The sequence below is a fragment of the Poecilia reticulata genome, chromosome 2, assembly GCF_904066995.2.
Source record: "Poecilia reticulata chromosome 2, P_reticulata-male-v2, whole genome shotgun sequence".
In the NCBI taxonomy this organism is placed as follows: domain Eukaryota; kingdom Metazoa; phylum Chordata; class Actinopteri; order Cyprinodontiformes; family Poeciliidae; genus Poecilia; species Poecilia reticulata.
In genome coordinates, this window is record NC_088831.1 from 37,787,091 (window position 1) to 37,810,203 (window position 23,113).

Consider the following 23,113-nt stretch of genomic DNA (forward strand, 5'->3'; position numbering starts at 1 on the left):
ATTTGTGTGCCATAAAAAGCAAGTAGGAGGAATCTTTTCACTGGAAGCTTAAGCAAGACGAGGTCATTAGCGGGAGCGATAGATCTTAAAGAATTACACGTGAAGTTTTTTGTAGAGGGCATATCAAAATTCATTTTCTATTTTTTCTTTAAACAATATATATAAGGGCAATGGAGGTTTTTGAAATGGGTGAATTTGCAGGACTCTGTCCGGTTGAAGGGTGGCACTAGCACTTGGGAGGAAAAACTATTCTCTAATCCGTCTATTGCATACCAACTGGTTTTATTATTGCTTATCTGCATGTTTATTCAACTGGGACTTGGGATCAACAGAGAAAATATGTCCCTGTAATGTGGGTAGAGAAAGACTCTTAGGCTGGTACCTGTATCACCACTTTTAATTTGGTCCAAAATGAAGAATTTTCTTTTCTTTAAATTAGTACTGAATGTATTTTGTAATTTTTTTTTTTTGTTAATATACGAATAATTTCAATCGGTTAAACTTTGAAGGTTTATTAATCTACATGAGCGGTAGATTTAAGACACATTAAAACCTTTATTCCGTTTATGAAAACACAAAAATGTAATTATTTTATCTTTTTTTTTTTTTACATTTTGGCACTGAAACATAAAAATCTGGGGCCAGAAGGAAAGGGACTCGGATAGGTCACCTTTAATGCAAGTAAACAAAGGCGTTTTTTTATGTGGATCTTTAACGGCCTCTGTTTGACGTCACAGTTTAGCAAGCCTTTGGGTTGTGTGTGTGCGTGTGTGTGTGTGTGTGTTCAAGAAAGATTTCAAATATGACTTTTTTTTCTGTCAAAGCAATCAAAAAATGTGCCCTCCCATCTTTTCAGTGTTAAACCCAAATAGGCATTTACTCGCAACCCAGGACGGCGTGCGTTGTGATTTTCAGTTCTTCCGATAAAAGTGAGTTGAGATCACATCAGTTTCATCTCTGCCGTCTGTGAGTAGTGTATCTGTATACGGTTCAGGGGAAATAACAGTATTTTTTTTTTTTTAAGTGATGTTCAAATGTTGAGTCAGTGAAGAAAAATATGTATATGTGTAAAACATTTGCAGAAATTTCAACTGGAGGCAAAAATGTTTTTTTTTTTCTTTTCAATATTGTTCTTACTGACTATGATATCCTTGTGTCGCAGTCAAATATTTGATGGTTACAGCCTCTTCACTGATGGCTTATGTATTTTTAAAAGCAACTAATGTTTTATGATACATGGTCGTGTATCAAATTGTGATTGTGTTGTACGTCAGTGGGTAGCCACACGACACAGACTAACAGCGTCAAACAAGAAGGATATTTTGTACTTGTGTACTCGTCTGTATTTTGAACTGACCTGAAAAAAAAAAAATCCAAGGGTACCAACTTTGATCACTCGCGTGTTTTTTATCCTTTGGAGCATCACCACATCGAGGGTAAAATAAATTGCCTCGGTCAAGTAGAGGCCAGTTTCTCATCCAAAATGAAACATACATTAAATGCATTTAAAATCTGTAAAACAAAGATTCACAAGTAAATCGGTAATTTCCACCAGCTTTGTCGGGCTGCTGACACATTCCTTAGACTCAAATGGCCTTCACACAAACATAAACTTAACCTAAACATTCTGACCTTTCACAGTGGAGCTACATGAATAAAAAGAAAAAAACACCATGATTTTGATTCAATAATACATCATCCTCTTATCTCTGTACCGTTAGTGACATTTGTGTTCTGTGCAGTTCTTTCAGTGGCAGAGAATACGCATAAAAAGAAAAGAAAACCAAAATTCAGAAGGAAAATCAAAAACAAAACAAAAAAATCTGACTTCTGCTGACAGGGTGTTTTGTTATTAAGCTTTTTTTTTCCTGTTTTTGGTTTGTATGTTTTCAGTTTTTATATTAACTGTACAGTTTAACTTTGGGTGAAAGGTAAAACACAAAAAATGAGAGACTCTTGGGATATTTTCTGTATTTGTTCTACCTGTTACTGCTGGTACTATACTATCTGGTATTCTGGCTCTGTCTAAATCACTGGAACTATGTAGTTCTTCACAATGTAGTATGCTGAAATGGCATTTATTTGGTTTTCTCAATAATGGCAACAACGTTTGTCTTATTTCAATGGATTCCACTTTTTGTTCTTGATATATTCTAGTGTAATAGAAATAACTTGATAAAAAAGGTCTGAAAATATGTTGATGCAAAAGCAAAACTGAAATAAACATTGATTGATGTACACACTGGAAATCTCTGTTCCTTTGCTGTCATGCTCCTTCATCAGAGTACAGGAAATGTAATTTTAGGAGTGAAACGTTAAGGAAAGCAATTACATTTACATTTTAGAACCTTTTTATTTGAAAATATTTTCAAAAATATTCTGAATATTCTGACTGCTGATTCAAGTGGAACAAATTTATATTATGTTTCATTTGTACTCAGGAAAAAATGACATTTAAACAGCTTGAAGCTCAAAACATAATTTGTGACTCTCCATTAAGTCAGAGATGCAATTCTAAAAGTTGGTGGCTCACCTTTGACTCCAATATGGCTGCTGTAAATACCAGAGCAAATTATGGTTACAGTCAACAGCTTAATTGCTCTTTTGTGTCTCACTAAATCCATCATGTTGATAGTAGAGTATGACCATCATTAGTGAAAATGATATGTTTGAATGCACAACATAGGGGAAAAAAACATTTTCATCTTGTTTTGCTAATTGTAGTTATTCTGGTCATTGAGCAGAACAACAAGCAAATCCCCAACGTTTTTGCATGAAACAATGTTAAATTGAGGTTAATACTAAGTCTAAGCTCTTAATTTTTGAGCCAAATATAGTGCAGCAATACAGAAGATATTTTGCTAATGCAGCTCAAAGAGCCATGGCTCTTATAAACATAGTCTGTTTTGATGCTAAGATCAAAATGTAGGTTAAATTTACTGAAGAAAGTTAGCGCTTTCTCGATGTATATATGTATAACATATGACATGATATATGCTGATAAATCTATGGTTACCTTCCAAATTTGTCTTGGATTTGAATGTGGCCTGTCTTGTCTCTTTTTGCATGGATCTTTTGTGATTTCCAGGTATTTTGTCTCCCTTCCACGGTCCAGAGGATGACTGTTTGGTTACTTTGTCTCTGTAAATTGTAAGATCTTAATCCGCATAGTTATTTGATCTGTGTATATCTATGTTGCACAATGATGAACTCGCGACCTGTCCTGGCTCTCGCCTTATCACCATTTGAGTTGAATAAGAACCGCATAGACAAGTGGACATAGATAATGAATAGATATACTTACATGATTTTTATTAGTTTTTTAATATTGTTTGATAATGTCTCCGACGGTCCCCGTTTTCGATTGATACTTTTTCCTATTTCAAAACATTGTATATTCCCCCTCCGTCCCTCCCTCCTTTCCATTCTATAGATAAACTCCTCCTGCGCCGCTGTAGCTGTGTCATGTGCCGGGCAATATAAAAAGAGCAGACCTAGCCAACTACATTTTATTTTACTTCCGTGTTTCCCTCCAATCATATTCTTGTTTAGTATTTTGTTGCTCCTGAAGCCAATTGTTGCTATACTTCCGTGAAGCCTCAACCAATAGCAGCTCAGCCTTGCCATATCTGAGCCCGCCTCCCTGGTTTATTTAGCAGATTCCCGAAGTTTAGCTGAACTGCAAGAAAATACTTCTAAAACAAAAATAATATGAAGTTTATTTTAAACAGACATTAAATATTAGCAATGTCGCTGCTGCCTGGAGCATTTGCAGATGGAAACGGAACATATTAAGACACGACCCTTGTGTTTCTCATCTTTTGGTGGGCTTCAGCAGAAGACGGCAGTGAGGAAAAAAGGCTCGACCGAAAGAAAAGAAGACCTGGCGTTATGTCTGTTCGACTGTTGCTGCTGCTGGTTTTTTGTCTGGAGGTGTTCAGGTGTGAGCTATCCGGAGAAAAGGGTGGCTCGATCATCAGCGCTGCTAAAACGTTGGTGTGGGGACCAGGGCTGGAGGCGGACATCGTCCTCCCTGCTCGATTCTTTTACATTCAGGCGGTGGACAGCTCAGGGAAAAAGTGAGTACATTTGGCCTGGTTTGCGTATGTTGTTCCCCCTCCCTCAAATCCAAGTAAATGGATGGGTTTTCTTTTAATGTGAAACATTGAAAGTTTTCCCTTTTTTAATAGTTTGCCGTCAACCGTCCTCCAAAATAAATAAATAAAAATCGATTTTTGGAAGTTGTTTCTAAACAAGAGTGCAGACAAGCAGGGGCACAACTACATACTTTCTGAGGTGTATGCGAACATGTCATCGGCGCCCCCGGCCCCAATGACATAAACTTGTACAATTCATCTTTAATTAAATGATCAATAATAATAATTGTACATGTGAATAAATTGCTGTCTACAGGGCAATATTTCATAATTTAATATACAAGTGAGCCAAATCTGTTGGCCTGTGTCTAGATCCGTCCATGGGCTGCAGGCCTGAGGCTTTTTGTTAGCAAGTTTTCTATAATTTTTAGAGTTTGATGGGAAACCAACTCATTCCATCTCCATGTCCATCTTGAGTAAATTACTAGCAACTGTTGCATAATGATAAAATGATAATGATGAAATGAGACAAATAGACAGAAATACAGACAGACAGATATCTTACCCACAAAGATAAATACTTTTCAAAATATTTCCCAATTCGTATAGTTTTAGACTTCTTTGTTAAACAAATAAGTCTTTTTGCTCCACACTGTTTACAATCTCCCTCTAATGTGGCTTCCTGATTTTCTGTTTCGAATTAGAAATAAACATCTTACAATGGATGAAGATGAGTACTGATGTTGTTGAACGTGGGAGAAGCCGGAGCACCCGGAGTGAACCCACACATATTAACAGTAGCTGCATCCATCGATCCACCCACCCACCAATTATAGAAATACATACACATCTATATATATATATATATATATATATATATATATATATATAGCTAGAGGTATATATTTATAGATATACATACATATCTATATATAGATTTATATATATTTATAGAGGTATATATATGTATACGTATAAACACATATACATGTATTATATACATATATATAGGTATGTATATGTATTTATATATTTATACAATATATATATATATATATATAGAGAGAGAGAGAAAGAGGTACATATTTATAGATTGACATCAATATATATACATATCTATATATAGATTTATATATATTTATTGAGGCATATATATGTAAATAAATACATATGGAATATATATATATATATATATATATATATATATGAGAGAGAAAGAGGTATATATTTATAGATTGACATCGATATATAGATATACATACATATCTATATATAGATTTATATAGAGGCATATATATGTATGTATATATATGTATTTATATATTTATATAAATATATATATAGAGAGAGAGAAGGAGAGAGATGTATATATTTATAGATTGACATCGATATATAGATATACATACATATCTATATATAGATTTATATATATTTATAAAGAGGTATATATATGTATACATACACATACATGTTATATATATATATAGAAAGAGAGGTATATATTTATAGATTGACATCTATATATAGATATACATACATATCTATATATAGATTTATAAATATTTGTAGAGAGAGGCAGATATATATGCATATGTATTTATACATGTATGTATATATACATGTTTCAGCCTTGCTGCTGAAAAGTGCTATACAAATTTTATTGATTGATTGATTGATTGATTGATTGCCCACAAAGATAAATAGTTTTCTAAATTTTTCCCAGTTTGTATCGGTTTAGACTTCTGTAATTCTCTTTTTGTTCCACGTTGTTTACATTTTCTTTCTCTAAATCTCCCTCTAATTAAAAAATGTGGTTTTCTGATTTTCTGTTTCGAATTAGAAATAAACATCTTACAATGGATGAAGATGACTACTGATGTCGTTGAACGTGGGGGAAGCCGGAGCACCCGGAGTGAACCCACACCTACACGGCGAGACATTTCCCACCGTGCAGTCCTGTCTTTTGAATATTAAAATGTCCAATTAAAAATCACAGTAGCTTTTTTTCTAATTACCGCTAATCACCAAAACACACGTGGCCCCGCCCCCCTCTTAAATCTAATCTACTTTAGACATCAGTTGATGCCTATGATGGATGGACTTTACATCTGTTTTTTTTTAACCGGCGTAGAGGTGGTGGAGTTAGAGCCTTTTTGATTCGCTTCCACACTGATGTCTTTTTCTTGGGGTTCTCTTCTCCTTCAGAAATATTGCCCTCCTCAGCTGACTCATCAACTGATTGCGGTTCTAATTCCTGAGGTGGTGTTTGGACTTCATCTTTGCTTAATATAAACTTTGTTTGTGGAAGCGATGTTTTCTGATTTTCCGTTAGACCACATTCCTCCTCTCTGGAAACGACATCAACTTGACGTGTTACGTCTTCTGAAACTGTCCCAGCTATTGTCCCAGTTTGTTCAGAAGCAATCTGGGGGATGTCAGGTATTTTTTCCGAATCAGGATTTGTTGTCTTAGTGATTGGGGCAAAGTGTTGATCTGTCTCAATCAAGTTTACAACAGTTTCCTGTTCAGTTTTTTCTTCAGGGACCTGCTGTTCTTTAGATATCTCTGTTTCTATTGTATAAATATCGTTTTTAATAAAGGCTGTTTGATCCCTAATTGTTTCTGCTGTTGAAACTTCTTGTTCTATGTTTGCTCCAGAAACGTTTTCCTTACAGAGGCTCTCCAGTTCAGATGCTTCTCTCCTTGCTGCCTTTCTCTTGATCTTACGTTTAGATGTCTTTGATCGCTTTTTCTCCCTTTGCGTCTCCATTTTGTTGTGTTATGGAGACTGTTTCTTCTTTTATCACCTGCAGTACTTCACCGATGGCTGTTTCATTCTTGTGAATTTCATTTTCGATGGTCTCTGTCTGGTCTCCAACTATTTCTGGTACTGAAACTTCTTTTTTAATGTCACCGGAAACGTTTTCCTTACAGAGGCTCTCCAGTTCAGATGCATCTCTCCTTGCTGCCTTTCTCTTGATCTTACTTTTAGATGTCTTTGATCGCTTTTTCTCATACTTCCCGTCTCCATTTTGTTGTGTTATGCAGACCGCTTCTTCTTCTATCACCTGCTGTACTTCACCAATGGCTGTTTCATTTGTTTGAATCTCGTTTTTGATTGTCTCTGTCTGGTCTCCAACTATTTCCTTTACTGAAAGTTCTCTTTCAATGTTGTCACCAGAAATGTTGTAATTACTGAAAACATTCAGTTCAGATGCATCTCTCTTTGCTGACTCTATGCTGTTCTCAACTGTAGATCTCTTGAATACTTTTGTCTGATGATCCTGATGTCTGTTCATTTGTATTTCAGAAGGTTGTTTTTTAAGCAGTAAAAACAGCTCAGTTTGGGTTGAAATGGTGTTATAAACTGGTTCCAAGTTAAATCTGTTGTCCACCACATCCATCTCTGTTTGTGTTGATATTGATTGACCGACTGGTTTCAAGTAACATCTGGTTTTAGGCACATCCATATCCGTTTTGACTGACACACTTTGGTAAACTGGTGAGGTGTTTTGTGATTCGCACTGAGTCTGAACTGAAACCATAGTACTCTTCCTCTGTCTTCTCTCCGAGAGTAATTTGTTCGTCAGATCTTTTAGCTTTTTAATTTTAGCATCTAGTTTCTGATTTATATCAAACATCTCATCAAGCTGTTTCATTAAGAATTTTTGTACTTCCATATGTGCCAATTCAGACTCCTTATATTTTGCTTCCCAGGAGCATTTTACTTGCCTTGTCTTGTCCATGGGTTTTCCCAGAGATGGATGTTTCTCCCCTTTTTGATCCTGTGTCTCCTGCGGTTTCAAGATGGATTCCTCTTTGGTGATCAGTGTTGCAGTGTTCTTAGTAGAACTTTCCTTTTTCATGGACGCTACCTCATCATGTTCTTCAGCCGGCATTGAAACATTTTTGGTCTCAATATTATCAGCAAAAAAAACTTACATCTATGCAAGGTTGAGACGTTGGGAACATTTTCCAGAACGTCTTTTTTTCGCTTCTGGGCAAACCTGCCTGGTGACTTTGATTTTCAGACACAGGACCGTTGATGTCACTGTTTGCAGCAAAAAACGTCAGATCGATGCAAGTATCTGGCTGGGGGAAAGATTGCCACAACAATGGGGTCTTCTTAATATTGTTTGATATCTAGTCTTGGACTGTTTCTCCCCTTTCTGGTCGACTTTCTTCTATTAATGTGACGGATTTCTTTTCGGTCACCGGCTCTGTTGCAGAAATCACAGTGCTCTCAGTAGAACTTACCTTTTCCGTGGACGCTCCTCATCACGTTCTTCAGCCGGCATTGAAACATTTTGGGTCTCAATATTCTGATTTTTTTTTTATTAACACGGCGGATGCGCGGCAACCTGACTGCAGAAAGAGTAGGCGGGCTGTTAAACGGTCACTGGTTGCCATAGTTACCCACCATTACCTTGTTGTTTGAGAAGAACTTTGCTGCAGTAAACAGAAAGGGTCGGGGACAGACCACTGTCTCACACCTTATGTGGAAATGGGACCATTGCACTCTGGAATTTAAGGGGGGCGCTATTTCCTATATTATCTGCGGTCTCCCCTTTTTATTGTCTTTTGAAATCTGGGATATAGCTTCATTTTTCTGTGTACTTCTAAATCGGTTCCTTAGTTGCACCTTTTCGGGTTTGCTACTGCCTCTAGTGGCGTGGGGTGGTAGCACAACTAATTTAATTACGTTACTGAATGAGAATACCACAGTCTTTATTATTTTATTATTAATACTGACATTACTGCGTCCCCTCTAGTTCAGCGCCCCTATGCGTTGCATACCGTGTTTACCCACTTTCTGCGCCACTGCAGAGAAGTACAACTCAGGTTATTTTAGTTGTATAGCGATGTTTTATGATGGATTTATGGCCCTTTACAGAAAGCAGTTTCGGTTTAGACCTAATCGGACAGAATTCAAAATCAATTTGTCTCAATCTAATTTAAGTCCAGTTGTTCTTAAAGTAAGGGTCGAGGCCCAACTGTGGATCAGAACAGTTAATGGTCTGGAAACCATTTGCATTTAAAGAGAACTGTAAACATCCTGCTACAACAACTGATACTATATCTGAGAACATATCAAATATCTTTAAAAAAAAAAAAAAAAGGAGTAGCATATAATCACCAAACATATTTTAATATTAGATTAATATATCCTGGCCAAATATTTCAAATATTGACTTCACTTCTGGCTTCTCTTTGCTCTGGCAATAGTTATCAAAACTGGAAAAAAGCTTCTACTGTATTTAGTGTTACCTGCAGATTGTCTCATCTGTTTACAGTTTCTATTTTCCCTGTTTGCTCAAGTAAAAAAGTTGAAACTTGGAACTAGAGAGAACACATGGAGCTGACCTTTCGTCACACATCTTTTGTCCTCTGAGGAAAAAAAAACTTTAAAGGTTTCACATTTAGGGTGTGTTCTCTGTTTAGCTGTATCATTTTCACTCATTTTGCACAGAGAGCAGCAATAGATATCAGATTTAAACTATTACCAATCGTGAGTAATCTCTCTGTATCCTGATACTTTTAGTTTAACAACATCGCCTGGAGAGAAGACGTTTGAGGTAAAGATGGTCTCCCCAACAGAGCAGTTCACCAGGATCTGGATTCAAGTTCTTGATCGTCGGGATGGGTCGTTCTTGGTTCGCTACAGGATGTACGCCACCTATACTGACCTGCACATCCATGTTCTGCTGAAAGCCAAGCATGTTGCCAAGTCACCCTATATTCTCCAAGGTAGAAAACTGTTCCAGTTGCCATAACATTGTGTGTCAAAAGATTACATTTTTGAAGCGTAACTTCAACATTGTTGCTATGACACAGGGTGAAAAAGCATGAATATGCCTCTCCTTCCCAGGTAGAGTGTACCACGAAGGTTGTGACTGTCCCCAGCCAAGTGGTTTTGTATGGGAGAAAAACATGCGCTGTCCTGAGTCCTTCGCCCAGATAAGCAGGGATCTCTCCCTTTATGCGAGTGTCGATCCAGATCAGAACTCACAGGAGATCCCAAAGCGCTTTGGGCAGCGCCAAAGCCTCTGTCATTACACAATTAAAGAAAACAAGGTACTTGATAAATGTAATTATAACAATTATACAAATTTTAACTCACAGGTTCAATAAAAGAACAGCTAAAAAAAAAAATCCTAAATGCACCCCCCTTGACGTTTACACCCCTTAAGCTTTATTCAGATTTTGTAAAATTGCATTCACAAACATCAGTATACCTGATTGAGATTTTATTAGATTAATCAACGCAAGTTGACGCATCATTCTAAAGTGTCACTCCGAACATGGCATCTTTTCAGAAATCTAATGGTTTTTTTGTTTTTATAAATGAACCCAGATTAACTTAAAAATCAATCTGAAATGCCAAAGAGGTTAGGGTGACTTATTTTTGCCAAAGGGTTTCCCCCAGAAAACTTGCGAAGCCTGGTGGTTGGAGCGCTCTGTCAGTCATTCATCCAGTGGCCCACCGTGTTTTTGAGTTAAAAAATGTTTAAAGTTGACGGGAGACTTGAAAATATCACTTGATAATTATGTGTTACTGGAAGATTGATGCCTGAACACCAACTATAAAGTCTTAAAAATGCAAATATAAAAAAAAAGCACAAAAAAAACTCACAACGTATAAATAACTGGCGGCCAGTTATTTATACTGGTGGCCCACCAGGCTTATAATGTACTGGGGGAAACCCTGCATCTTCATTTTGTCCTTCCTTCTCCCTCCAGGTGTATGTGAAAACATTTGGAGAACATGTCGGCTTTAGAATCTTCATGGATGCCATCTTACTCTCACTTACAAGAAAGGTGAGCTTTAACGTGAATAACCTAATACCCTTCAATTTAGAATATCGATCCTATCGAATGTGATGTTTCTCTTCTGCAAGGCTTTCATCATGAATATATATATGAGAACATCAGACAGGAGCTGAATCATTGATATTCTACAAGGGTGTGTTTGCAGGTTCGACTCCCTGATGTTGAGTTCTTTGTAAATCTGGGTGACTGGCCCCTGGAGAAGAGGAAACCCACCGATAAGCTCCATCCTATCTTTTCTTGGTGTGGCTCAAACAACACCAGAGATATCGTCATGCCCACTTACGACCTGACTGAGTCGGTTCTAGAGAGCATGGGAAGGTAGGGCCTTTGAATCAATGTGCGTATTAAGTGTTGCTTAGCACCAGAGTTACTGTAATTCAGCCTCATTCAGCAAAAGCTTACAGGATTATTATTATTATTATTATTATTATTATACACAATCAGCTATTTATGCAGGTGAACTTGGAGTGCACTCCAGGAGCTTTTTGAAAACGAAGCCTCTGCTGGTTTCGCTCCAGGGAATTTCTCTCATGAACTAAAATCGAAGGAAGTAATTTGTCTCTTTCTTCCTGTCCTTGCAAAGGTTTAAAAATAGACCAGCAGAAAACAGAACAGGCACCCTGTCCTCCAGTGCCTTGCCAGAGTTTTTACAACCCAGAAACTTTATTATTTGCATCTAAAATCACTAACTTCGATGTATTTTTTATGTGAAATGCATTTGCAGTCAGCACCTCTTAATCAATACATTGCAGAACTGACACTGATTGCAGCAGGAACACTCAAAACAAATCCCACTGTTTCTACTGAGGAGACAAAAAAATTGATTTATTTAGCAAATGAAACATTATTTAAATGGAAAAGCAGAATATCAACGTTTAAAATTTGCTTCTTTGAAAGATTAGATTTGAGGTCACATATCAATTAAATGAGTAGATTTTATTCATTTCTGTGTCTACAGGGGACTTCATTTGCTTATAAAATATTTCTAAATAAGTTATTTTCTGTAATGTTTCTGCCGAGTTGTCCCAATGACTTGGACTCTTATTTTATGCAAGAAGCACAGCCTGCAAATTTTATTTTGCTTTTCTAAGACACTGAGTATGGCCAAAAAGAAGTATATTTTGTCATACAGTTAGATTATTACCCTCTGGAACAGCAGGAGGTTTGACTTCAACTCTGTATTTTCCTGCACCGGACAGAGTGAGCCTGGACATGATGTCGGTCCAGGCCAACACCGGGCCGCCGTGGCCGGAGAAGAACGCCACGGCCTTCTGGAGGGGCCGGGACAGCCGCCAGGAGCGCCTACAGCTGGTCAAGCTGTCTAGAGCTCGCCCCGACTTTATAGATGCTGCTTTCACGAACTTCTTCTTCTTCAAACATGATGAGAGCCTCTACGGCCCGCTGGTCAAACACGTCTCTTTCTTTGATTTCTTCAAGGTGAGAGTGGTGAAGCTGCATGAAGACACGTCGTCTCTGTGCAGTATGTCCTGAAACCAATTAGTTATATCTTTAAAGTTACTACACAGAAATACTAGTTGCCAAGTCAAGTACAACTTTAGATGCAGAAGGAGTCAGTAAAAGCAAGGAAAAAGAACACAAGAAGTATGGAAACATAAATTTCCCTTATTCCAAAGTTCTTTTTTGTGTCTTCCTTCTTTCTGTCCTTCAGTTTTTGTGTCCTTTCCTCCTACTTTGTGAGCTTCTTCATTTTCCTCGTCTTTGCCTCCTTTTGTCATTCATTGTGCCCTTGTGTCATATTTTTCTTTTCTTGTATCCATTTTTTCATTTTCATTCTTGTCCTTTCTTCCTTCCTGTATATGTTAGTGCCTGGTATTTGTAGATCCCATAACTAAAACCAGCATATAAAAATGTCTGCCCTCTTCAGGAAGTTTTTGAATGTATATTTAAAAACAGGCAGAAGTATGGGATACCTACATGTAAACTATTTAGAAACTAATTTCTCTTCAGGAAGGTAATTATCTCACTTGATTTATTTCTCTCTTCTTGTTCACCTGCAGTATAAGTATCAGATAAACGTTGATGGGACAGTAGCAGCCTACCGTCTGCCGTACCTGCTGGCAGGAGACAGTGTGGTCTTAAAGCAGGATTCCAGCTACTACGAGCATTTCTACAACGAGCTGCGGCCGTGGGAGCATTACATCCCGATAAAAGCAAATCTGGGTGACCTGCTGGAGAAGATCAAGTGGGCCCGAGACCACGATGACGAGGTGATCATCTGTTGGATGATTATGGTCACTAAAACTGAACTGGTGTTGTTATGAACAGCCATTTCACACACATATTTTTTTTTTCTTTCTATTGTCAAGAGAGCACACATTGTTACTTTTCGAGCAGAACCATCTACAGAATCCACTGTTACAATCCCAACTGGAAGAACAGAGTAATGGAAAAATGCAGGCCTGTCCTCATTATATCTGTTAAATAATGGTCACATCATTTTTGCATTATCAGATCTCTTCAGTTTGCTGTGTAATACTGTAGGCAGTCCATTTAAGAATACATTATTCATGAGTATGAATTTATTGACTCGCTGAGATTATTTTATGCCTCTCTGAGTTAACTATATATAAATCTATCAACGGGAGCTCATCAATTATACAGTGCTTAGTGAAGTATTCATACCTCTTGAAATGATATAACCACAAACTGCTATATAATTCAGTAGAATTTTGTGTACAAAATATAATCTGTCACTCAGGGGGCTTGGATACAAATGCAGAGTACACTTAGTCAGATTTTAGTTTGTAAAGAAGGTATAAATAGTTCACGTTCCTGTAATTTAACAAATAAGTTGAGATGCATTGTTTTTCTTTCATTTCAGGCTTGCTGGATGTGAATTTCTTTTATGTTTTATATGTTTGAAAAGCATTAAATTCAACATGTAACCTATTGTTTTTCCAAGGCGTAATTCCTCCTTGTGGTGCTGTTTTTTTAAAACTCTCATCTTTTCGCAGGCAAGGAAAATTGCCCTTGCAGGTCAGCAGTTTGCCCGCAGTCATTTAATGGGAGATAGTATATTCTGTTACTACTACAAGCTTTTCAAGGTATCACTGCTGTATTTTTCCTTTACCCCTGCTGTTATACCAACCTGAATAAATCATGTTGTTTGTAAACAATATTCATAAAATAATTTTTGCTGTGCTTCATAAAGGAGTATTCCAGGCTGCAGATCACAGAGCCTAAGATTCGGGAGGGCATGGAGTTTGTAGAGCAACCTAAAGATGACTTGTTTCCATGTTCCTGCGACCGGACAGTGGTAAGGGATCTCGGCACGTTTCCTTTATACCAGGGCTGCTTAGAACAAGTGTTAAACAGCTAAAAAATATTTCCCAACAATAAATCTGTTCTTAAATGTGTGACTGCTTTATTGAAAAAGTTTCTTCCCTTTTCCCTCCATTAAATGCATCTTCTGTTGGCCAAAGTGATTAATTTTTATTAACTCGCTTTAAAATTTAAGAAACTAGATTTTCAGTTAAATTGATCTTTTTTGTAATGGTGTTATACTATTGGCTCCAATAACATACTTTCATTTTAAAGTATCTGGCTCCCTCTGCTGTACATGAGCTGCCACCGCACTGCATTTTTTCTTTTACTAATTAATGCTTTTCATCAGGTAGTCCTGAAAGGACAAATATCAGTGTTTCTTTTACTGTTTCACTGTTCTCCCTTTTTCAGGCAAAAGATGAACTTTGATCTTGCACCATAGGAAGAGCAATGGATCATATCTGAAATTGCCAAGAAATCTTTTCAAGTTACGATTTATTTGTTTATTATGAGAGGAATGTCACTTTTTTATATAATTAAAATTCTTCTTTTTACATTTCTGTGTTTTTTTTTTGTTTCCTTGCCTTTATTCAGCATTTACACATTAGCGTTACATTCACATAAAATCGCTGTAAAAGTATTATTAACCCTGTGTTCATGTTTTGCATGTTACACACAAAAACACCATAGTTTTTCCCCCTTTTTTGAAATTGTTTTATGTGATGAACCAACACAGGTAAGCGCATAGTTTTGAAATTAAAGGAAAATTCTACATTTTCTAAGTGTTTTACGAAACATAGCAGCGGTCCAGATCTGAATTCAATATTCACTATTCCAAAATTTATGTTCAAATAGGTAAAAACGGAATAATTGTAAATACCACTCCTGAACGCTAGATGGCACTCATTTTCAGTCATTTTGAAGACTTTGTACAGAAGGACCGCCTGCAATGGACAAGTTTAATGAGGTAAACGTTAAAATAACGAAATTCTTCATTAAAAATAAGCGCCATTTTCAAGCAGTTTAGGCTGAAAGAAGGAATTCACACGTAGAGACTGTAGATGAGGATACACAGACTGTACGTCATGAAAAAGGGCAGTGAGCTGTCCAGATGAATGACTTGCTTTTAAACGTATCTTTCAGGAACTTGTAAAAGTGCCGTTCGGGACAAAGAGTCTGGACGCAGTCTTGTGTGTTCCAGCGTCACTGAATGATGTTCAGACAGCCGTCATACTAACACACGGTGCGGGAGGAGACATGAACTTCAAACATTTAGTTTCTCTTGCTCACGCTCTGGCATCAGACGGTTTTCTCTGCCTCCGTTTCACATGCAAGGGTTTGAACTTGGCTTATAGAGTTAAAGCTTATAATGCTGTCTGGGTAAGTATTTTTTGTTTCTGTTGAAAGAAAACTGCTGCAAAATGAAAGGAAAAATCTGACTTGTGAGCTATATTGGCCTTGTTGAACAGAATTTTATAGTTTTTCAGTTTTGTCTTTCAGAATCAATTCAAAAGAGTTAAGTTTAAAAAAATAAAAGTAGAATGTGACTTTTGTTTCAAGTAGTGAATACATAGAAACCAACTGTTAGAAAATGTTTGCTTCAGTTAAATGTATAAATATGTAAACTACTGTGAATTTGACATACAGTTTGCAGTAGCAGCTGATCAGATGCGTCTTGTGCCTCTTGTGATATCATTGACCGGAATTCATTTAAGGCAAAATGCACATTTGCTATCGGTGTGCATTTTAAGAAATTTGCATGTTGTGAAATCCTGCTGTGCTATTTTAATTGCAAAGTCCTCATTTAAATAAATTAAAAAAAAACACTCATGTGTCCTTTCAGGACTACTTGAAAACCTTGGAGAGGTTTACATTGAAAAACACATTTTTTGGAGGTAAATAGAAAGTGCCACATGCCCATGCTGATTTCCATTGATAACAGCTTCATTGTGTTTTAGACAAACTACTGCACTAAATGGGATTCCTTTCATGATCAAATCAGGCAGGTCAATGGGATGCCGTGCGGCTGCAGCCCTCGCCAGGCAGCTGAGCGATGAGTCTGAGGACGCAGTGCAGGGTGTCATCTGCCTCTCTTTCCCCCTGCACCCGCCAGGAAAGACTCACACCCGTCATCAGCGGAGTGAAGACTTAAAAATGCTGCCTGGGAGTGTTTGTGTGCTGTTTGTGTCTGGCACTGAGGACACAATGTGCAACGGGGTGAGGGTGAAAATGTTCTGCATTGGATGAGGAAATGGATTTACATTTGTAGGATTTTTTTTTTTTTCACATTTGCTTTTGTTCTCCTTTTTTAATGTCCTGCCACAACATTTCAATCTGTTTCAGTCTGGATTTTCATTGCAACATCTTCTTTCTGCATACTGCTATAAGTTTCATTTTTCAATATGGAAGTTAACACACAGTCAGAAATGCAATAAAACATTTTGAGACGTTCTATGTCTCAAAATATGGGGAAACTGAGCAAAATTATAGAAAAAAATGACTTGCTGCTGTGTTTGGGACCTCAAATTGTCCCGACATGTTCTTGTAACTCTTCCTAAATTTGTGGGCAGATACAGTTGTTTCTCTTAGATTGTTGCTGATGTTTTTTCCAACTTGCCATTGTGTCAACACACTTTTGTTGGTCATTTCGCTGATCATCACTTAATCAAGTGCATTTTAGTATTATCTGTCTGCTACATCTACTTTTTAAATTCTACAGAAGCAGTAAGACTGGGCTTAGTTTTTCCAATGATCCATTTTCTTGCACCCTTGTCCCTCAGTGGGGTCGGGAGGGTTGCTGGTGCCTATCTCCAGCTAACGTTTCGGGCGAGAGGCGGGGTACACCCTGGACAGGTCTGAGCTTATATCCTAAAGTAAAATATTTTATGACTGTAGTTTATGTATGCATACACATAAACTACCCCTCTTGCATGCAGAGCAGCTTATTTCATTTGACCATTTCTTCTCTACTGATTTCACAGACTTCTCTGGTTATTTTTCTTCAACATCTATAATTCTAAGTCTCCTTTTTACTCTGCCTCTCTTTGATCAGTGTTTGCCAGGTGTGTACTTGAAGATTCAATGACATATCAGGCCTCAGTGGTGACTTTTCTTCTTTTTTCTTTGCTCAGGACCTTTTTAATGAGGTGCTGAAAGATATGAAAGCCGAGGCTGAAGTTTTTTGGCTACAAGGAGGCAGCCACGGTCTGACTGTGAAAGGAAGGTCTGAGGATTCTGTAATGGATGAAGTGAACTTAAAAGTCCTCCAGTGGATAAAGGACAAAACAACATTGGGGAATTAACATTTGGTGTTTGTTTCACTGTGCTGTTAAATAAAAGATATCACAACCTAAATGTGCATAAATGACTTAATGCTGCTTGCTGCATCATGTAATCACGAATTAAGATACATTTCTTTTTCAGTGTAGTTTTCAAAACAGACTTTTTTCTCTGATATAGTAAGTAAATAATGGTGCACGAGGAGAAGAAAATACATTTTAATGCAAGGTATGTAAAACTTAAAATTCAGGCTGTTACTACAGTATATTCTGTTTGGCTTAGTTTACTATTATACTATTTGCCTGCAGTACTTAATGGGTTATAATTTCCACACAATTTCCTCTTGTTTAAATAATTGAATTCAGACAGACCCTTCCCGTTTAAAGACGAAAAAGACCAGAAATCACACGTCCAGTTGAGGGCAGTAAAGATGAAGCGGTGGTAATGAAGCTGTAAGAAAAATTACTTGGAGAAAGCAAGGCAGATAAAAGCAGTAAGAGTGAATTGACACACTAGTTCAATATGTGATTAGGAAGAAAAGATGATCCGTATCTTCATTAAATTATCAATAGAATGGATGAAAATGATAAATTGCGAAGATGAAAACTACATTTTATTAGTGACTTTTTAAGATATCCATTTAAATGTTTTACTCCTCAACTGTACAAAGTTGCCTATTGGAAAAATACAACGAATAGACAAAAATAGTGTAGATCAGGGGTGCTCAATACGTCGATCGCGGAAAGGTTTTGAGTGGATCTCGGCAGGTGACAAACTGAACGAGTCCAGCACTTCCTCTTCTGATAGGCTTATCAAAAATATTCACTAAGATCCTAAACGTTTGTAGCTTCATTAAAAAAAGAATAATTATAAAAAGTCAACGAAACATGTTAAAATTAATAATCTCAGTAATTATTGTTTCAACAAGGTGTTGCGCGATTCTGTGCGTTTCGGTTCCATAAAAAAAAAAAAAAAAAGCGACTCAAAGACCGACTGACGAGCAGAGCAGGAGTTTAAATTAGCTACTCAACCACGGCTGTGTTCATGAGAGGCTTATTAATAATCGAGAAATAAACATCAAGCCTGGAAACCTGATATCGTAACGGACTGAATGTTGTGTTTTTAATGTAGCCTAATCTTTGCTCGGCTTGCGGGACGCAGGCGGTTGCCACGGCAACGGGTGTGCTTAAACGACAAAGAGAGTAAAAAGGTAGGAGATGTTTTCAGTTGATAGTCTGTTCGGATTGTTTTACCTTCTTTTTTTTTTTTTTTTTTTACCTTTGCTGTGGCTCATTACACCCGCTGTAGTTTCTGAACATTCAATAAACGACAAAATTGGACTAATTACCTCGTTCGTGTGTGAGCATACGTCACAACAAACATCAAATAGGACAAATATATTTCATTAAGTTTTAACAAATTCTACCGCGATAATTATGTGAAATTAAATTAATGATATCCCGACTTCAGAAGATTTGCCTTTACTTTTATTGGGCTCTTTGGTTCCCCCTATCAGTCTGTAGTTTCTCATATTGAGGTCATCAAACCAAATTTCAGATCCACCATGACTGACTGACACCTGCTGGCGTCAGGTTTGCAACCAGCTTCTGACTGAGAAACCAGTAAGCTGCTCCCAGTGTCAGAATCTCACTGAGGAAGAAACTGGATTAGGTTTTCTGTCACTTCATTTCTGCTATAACTGATGTATATTCCCATATAAAATAAGTCAATAGAGTTTAATTTGCAATTTTTATGTCTTTGTGTCATGAGGTAGATCTCAGGCGGCTGGTGAGAGAAAAAGTAGATCTTGCTCTCAAAAAGTTTGGGCACCCCTGTTGTAGATAATTAATAACTGTACATGGGTTAATTAATTAAATTATTTTCAAATAAAATAACTCTTTTTTTAGGTATGTTTTATTTTGATATGTCTATTAGTAATGAAAATGCAAATTCATATAATTAGTTTTTTAGATTTGGATGCGCAGTCTGTTTTAGGGCAAGAAAATGCAAGTAATCCGTACCGTGGAGGTTTAATATTGTTGCGGCTCCTTTAAGGCTAACTCTGACGTCACCTTTGTTGGAAAAGCTATTGGCTATTGCACTTCCGCACATTTCAAGCAGAGGAGCATGGCAGAGGAACGGCTTTGGAACAGGGTAAACATTCCTTACCCCTGTGCAACTTCAATCGTCCGCATAAAAGTTGCTCCAAAAACAGGTTTGAACGTCCAAACAGAAAATGTCTCACCTTGTTGTGTGCTCATTCTTATAGACACATGAAGCGAAATTATACACCTAACCACGTGCTTTTTGCAGGGATACTGACAATCTACCCTTTTATGTTTTGCAGTTAGACTCTTCAAAGACCTGCTGCTGAAAAACGACGATGTCCTGAAGCTCCTTCACAGTAAGTTACTGCAGACGGAGATCCGGCTTCTCTACGATCTGATGCACGTCCTGAACAACAGCTACAGGGGGAACAAGACCTTCAAGGGCCTTCAGCAGGTGAGAACTGCAGGCAGAAACCCCACATTATGCTTCACTGTGTCACATTTTCTCTTTTCAAGTCTCAGAATGTCGAGCAGCAATAGAAGTTTCAGACTTTCCAATCTAAACCTGAATTTCTACATGATCTTGTCCATTTTTGTACTACAGGTTGAACAATGTGTAAACAGACTCAAGACTATGAAGCTTGACGCTGCTCTTCAGGGGCTAATAGAACTATGTCCCAATCAGTTTCAAATGTAAGTTTTAACAAATTATTGTTCTAAATACAGCTATCATTAACACACAAGTCAGATGTGTTACAAAACACAATGCACTTATTACAATTCTTTGTCTGCATTTTTTTTCAGCCATGAGAAATGTGGGATTAATGGCTAATCCTCTTATTATAACTCCTTAATTGTGATTTTTTTTTTTTTTACTCTAACAGAACGGTATGAGAAAATTATAAATAATAGGGAGTATTGAAGAGAAAATCTACACTCAGTTTGCTGTTATTTCATTGTGAAGCCAAAAATCCCACGATCATTTGTGCTCCCCACTCTCTAGTGTCTGCAAAGCCATTTTGTTTACAATATTGCAGCTGCATGTACGATCTCTAATTACAGTTTCTTCATGGGTTTTAGGGCATTGTGCGACAAGAAGGGTGACTGTGATGTTCCGAGTCAACCCATGCTGGAGTGGACCTGTCTGAAAGTGCTGGGAGCTGGCAAGCTGCTGAGCTGCACTTTGTCTCGCTGCAGCAGAGCTTTCATGTATCCTACTTAGCAGTTCATGCTGTTCTGTAGATCAAGTTTTAATGTTATTTTTATTAGACCCAAAAGAGGGTTTGTGATGCATCTTGGAACATCTCTGTCAGAGTTAGTTTGTCTTTGATTCATTTTTCAGATTAGCAAAGCGGCAGATGAAATGGGAGGAGTTTCTCATCCTGAATATGGTGCTAACCAGCATGCTGAGTCGTTTATGGTAAGTAGCTACTTAATTTTTTTCATATTTGCAGCCCCAGTTGGATGTGGGAGATAGAGCAGCACAATAAAATAACTTTAATTCGGCTTTTTAGAATGATTTGACTCAGAAATCAAAGGTTGAAACCATCAGAATTCAGATTTCCTGTTTCTTTGACCAGAAATTAGAAACTAAGTGTGACACTATCAATATATAGCATGACACCATCACAACAACCATTCTAATTAAAATAAAATAATAATTTTTCAGTCAGTGGATACTCAGACGTGCTGTAGTGCAGACTGCTGCAGAAGAGCCTTCCTGCCCATTACCATCTACGTATCTGTAGAAGTTAGGGAATATGAAATAAAACATTTCATTCCTCTTTGGGATTAATTAGGTATTTTGAATTGAATATAAATCAATTCAAAGGAAACAAGTTCATAATTTTTTATTTTTTTTAATAGTACCGATATTTTACCCTGGATAGAGTTGAGAAATCTATATTTGGTTTGAATAAAATGATTTTAAATGTTATTCTTCCCTTCATGCTCCCCACCAGTCTTTGGCACTGACTATGTTAATATGACCACATCATTATTACTTCTGCTTGTGTTGGAAATCATCAAACATTGGGACTGAATACTTCCCATTCAGGAAGCGGACGTGTTTTCAGAAATTATTTTTTTTTCCAAAACTGTATAAGGTACTTTCTGCATTACAGTTTGGTTCCACTTTAACAAGCATTGAACAATAATGTAGCCTGATGTCTGCTGATAACTGTTTACTCAACACACTCAGCCATATTAAGTCAGTAATCCTTACTTGCATGATTCAGTGAAAACTGATGTATCAGATTCGTGAAGAAGTGTCCCATTTCTTTGGAGGATATTTGAACCACTTATTGAATTAAATACTAAGGAATGGGGAGACATTTAGGGGTAAGGATAACTCTAAGAAATCTGATTCGGACTAAGTAGCCAGTGGTAAATTTTATAAATGATCTGTAACAACAGTGACTGAAAGCAAACATTACTGGTGATTACTTGTGGAGAAATTTGATGATGAATGTGACAGAAATGGAAGCCATCCAAATACCTCCTGGCACAGAGCCTCTCCTCTGTGGGACTGTAAAGTTTATAGCTCATACACTGTTCCACTGTGCTTGGGTCTGTGATTGATTTCTCCAAAGTAGGAGTATATAAAAGCTATTTCTGCCAATTCTGTCAGCCATTTTTATTGGAGCTAATTGATGCTGCAGGAAAAGACTTTTCCTGTGAAACTGCATTCCTGGCTTTAGGCTGCTGTGTATTGTACATAATACATAAAAGAATTTTGTTAGGGTGGCCTTTTGGAAATGCTTTCTCTTTTCATATAAAATGACTGATCTGGTTCTTTTGCTTCATCAGGGTGTTTTTTCGTGGTTTACTGGTCAGCCTTTGCAGTCTTTACCAGTGGCTCCTGGAACTCCTGAAAGCAGTAGCCCAAGCCAAACCCATGCCCTTCCTCACCGACACGGTCTTGCCAGCAGATATGGCTGAGTTCCTGGGTCCCTCTGATGCTTTAGTGCTCAAGAAGCATCCGGCGTTTCACGCTTGTCCTAAAAATCAGAAAACAAAATGCCAAACAACAAAGAAAGCTAAAGTCAAAAACAATAAACAGCAGATGGCCTTTAAAGAAGACCTTGGGATGGCTGTGGAAAGAAAAAGAGGTATGGAGTCACCTGATTATTCAAGCCCAAGACCAGAGCAAGCAATTTGACAAACCAATTATCTCCATTTATCAGGTGTTTGCAAAATTTCTCTCCTCCTAACCAATTGTTATACAAAAATCTATTTGCAGGTGTTGGTTTTGATGTTGACGACAAGCCTTTTATCTTCAAGGTCAGTATGATAACCAATATGTTTATTCCTTTGACATGTGCCATATACAGCTGATTTTTTTTTTCACAGAAAACTTTAACCAAATTGAAAATTGAATTGAAGTGAATTTAGTACATATATATATATATATATATATATATATATATATATATATATATATATATATATATAAATCCCCTATTTATATATTTGTACACAAAAATTATGGCAAATAAAACAAAATGTAAGGACTTCTAATTAGGAATTCATGGCTTCCTGTGGTCGATTTGTCTTAGTTACTTCTTAAAATGG

At 37.1% G+C, this 23,113-nt stretch overlaps 1 protein-coding gene across 1 annotated transcript in view; it reads left to right on the forward strand.

Annotated features, from left to right (window-relative positions):
* LOC103461272 (syntaxin-binding protein 5-like) overlaps positions 1 to 23,113 on the forward strand; it is a 165,762-nt gene that overhangs the window by 141,557 nt on the left and 1,092 nt on the right. The window contains exons 31-47 of the mRNA XM_081604843.1: positions 3,989 to 4,079; positions 6,911 to 6,984; positions 9,640 to 9,845; positions 9,967 to 10,172; positions 10,839 to 10,916; positions 11,074 to 11,246; positions 12,128 to 12,365; positions 12,947 to 13,156; positions 13,904 to 13,993; positions 14,101 to 14,205; positions 15,357 to 15,593; positions 17,345 to 17,484; positions 20,144 to 20,233; positions 20,621 to 20,749; positions 20,883 to 20,960; positions 22,349 to 22,650; positions 22,782 to 22,822. Coding sequence (XP_081460969.1) covers positions 3,989 to 4,079; positions 6,911 to 6,984; positions 9,640 to 9,845; positions 9,967 to 10,172; positions 10,839 to 10,916; positions 11,074 to 11,246; positions 12,128 to 12,365; positions 12,947 to 13,156; positions 13,904 to 13,993; positions 14,101 to 14,205; positions 15,357 to 15,593; positions 17,345 to 17,484; positions 20,144 to 20,233; positions 20,621 to 20,749; positions 20,883 to 20,960; positions 22,349 to 22,650; positions 22,782 to 22,822 — 2,488 coding nt within the window. The remainder of the gene's footprint in view (positions 1 to 3,988; positions 4,080 to 6,910; positions 6,985 to 9,639; positions 9,846 to 9,966; positions 10,173 to 10,838; positions 10,917 to 11,073; positions 11,247 to 12,127; positions 12,366 to 12,946; positions 13,157 to 13,903; positions 13,994 to 14,100; positions 14,206 to 15,356; positions 15,594 to 17,344; positions 17,485 to 20,143; positions 20,234 to 20,620; positions 20,750 to 20,882; positions 20,961 to 22,348; positions 22,651 to 22,781; positions 22,823 to 23,113) is intronic.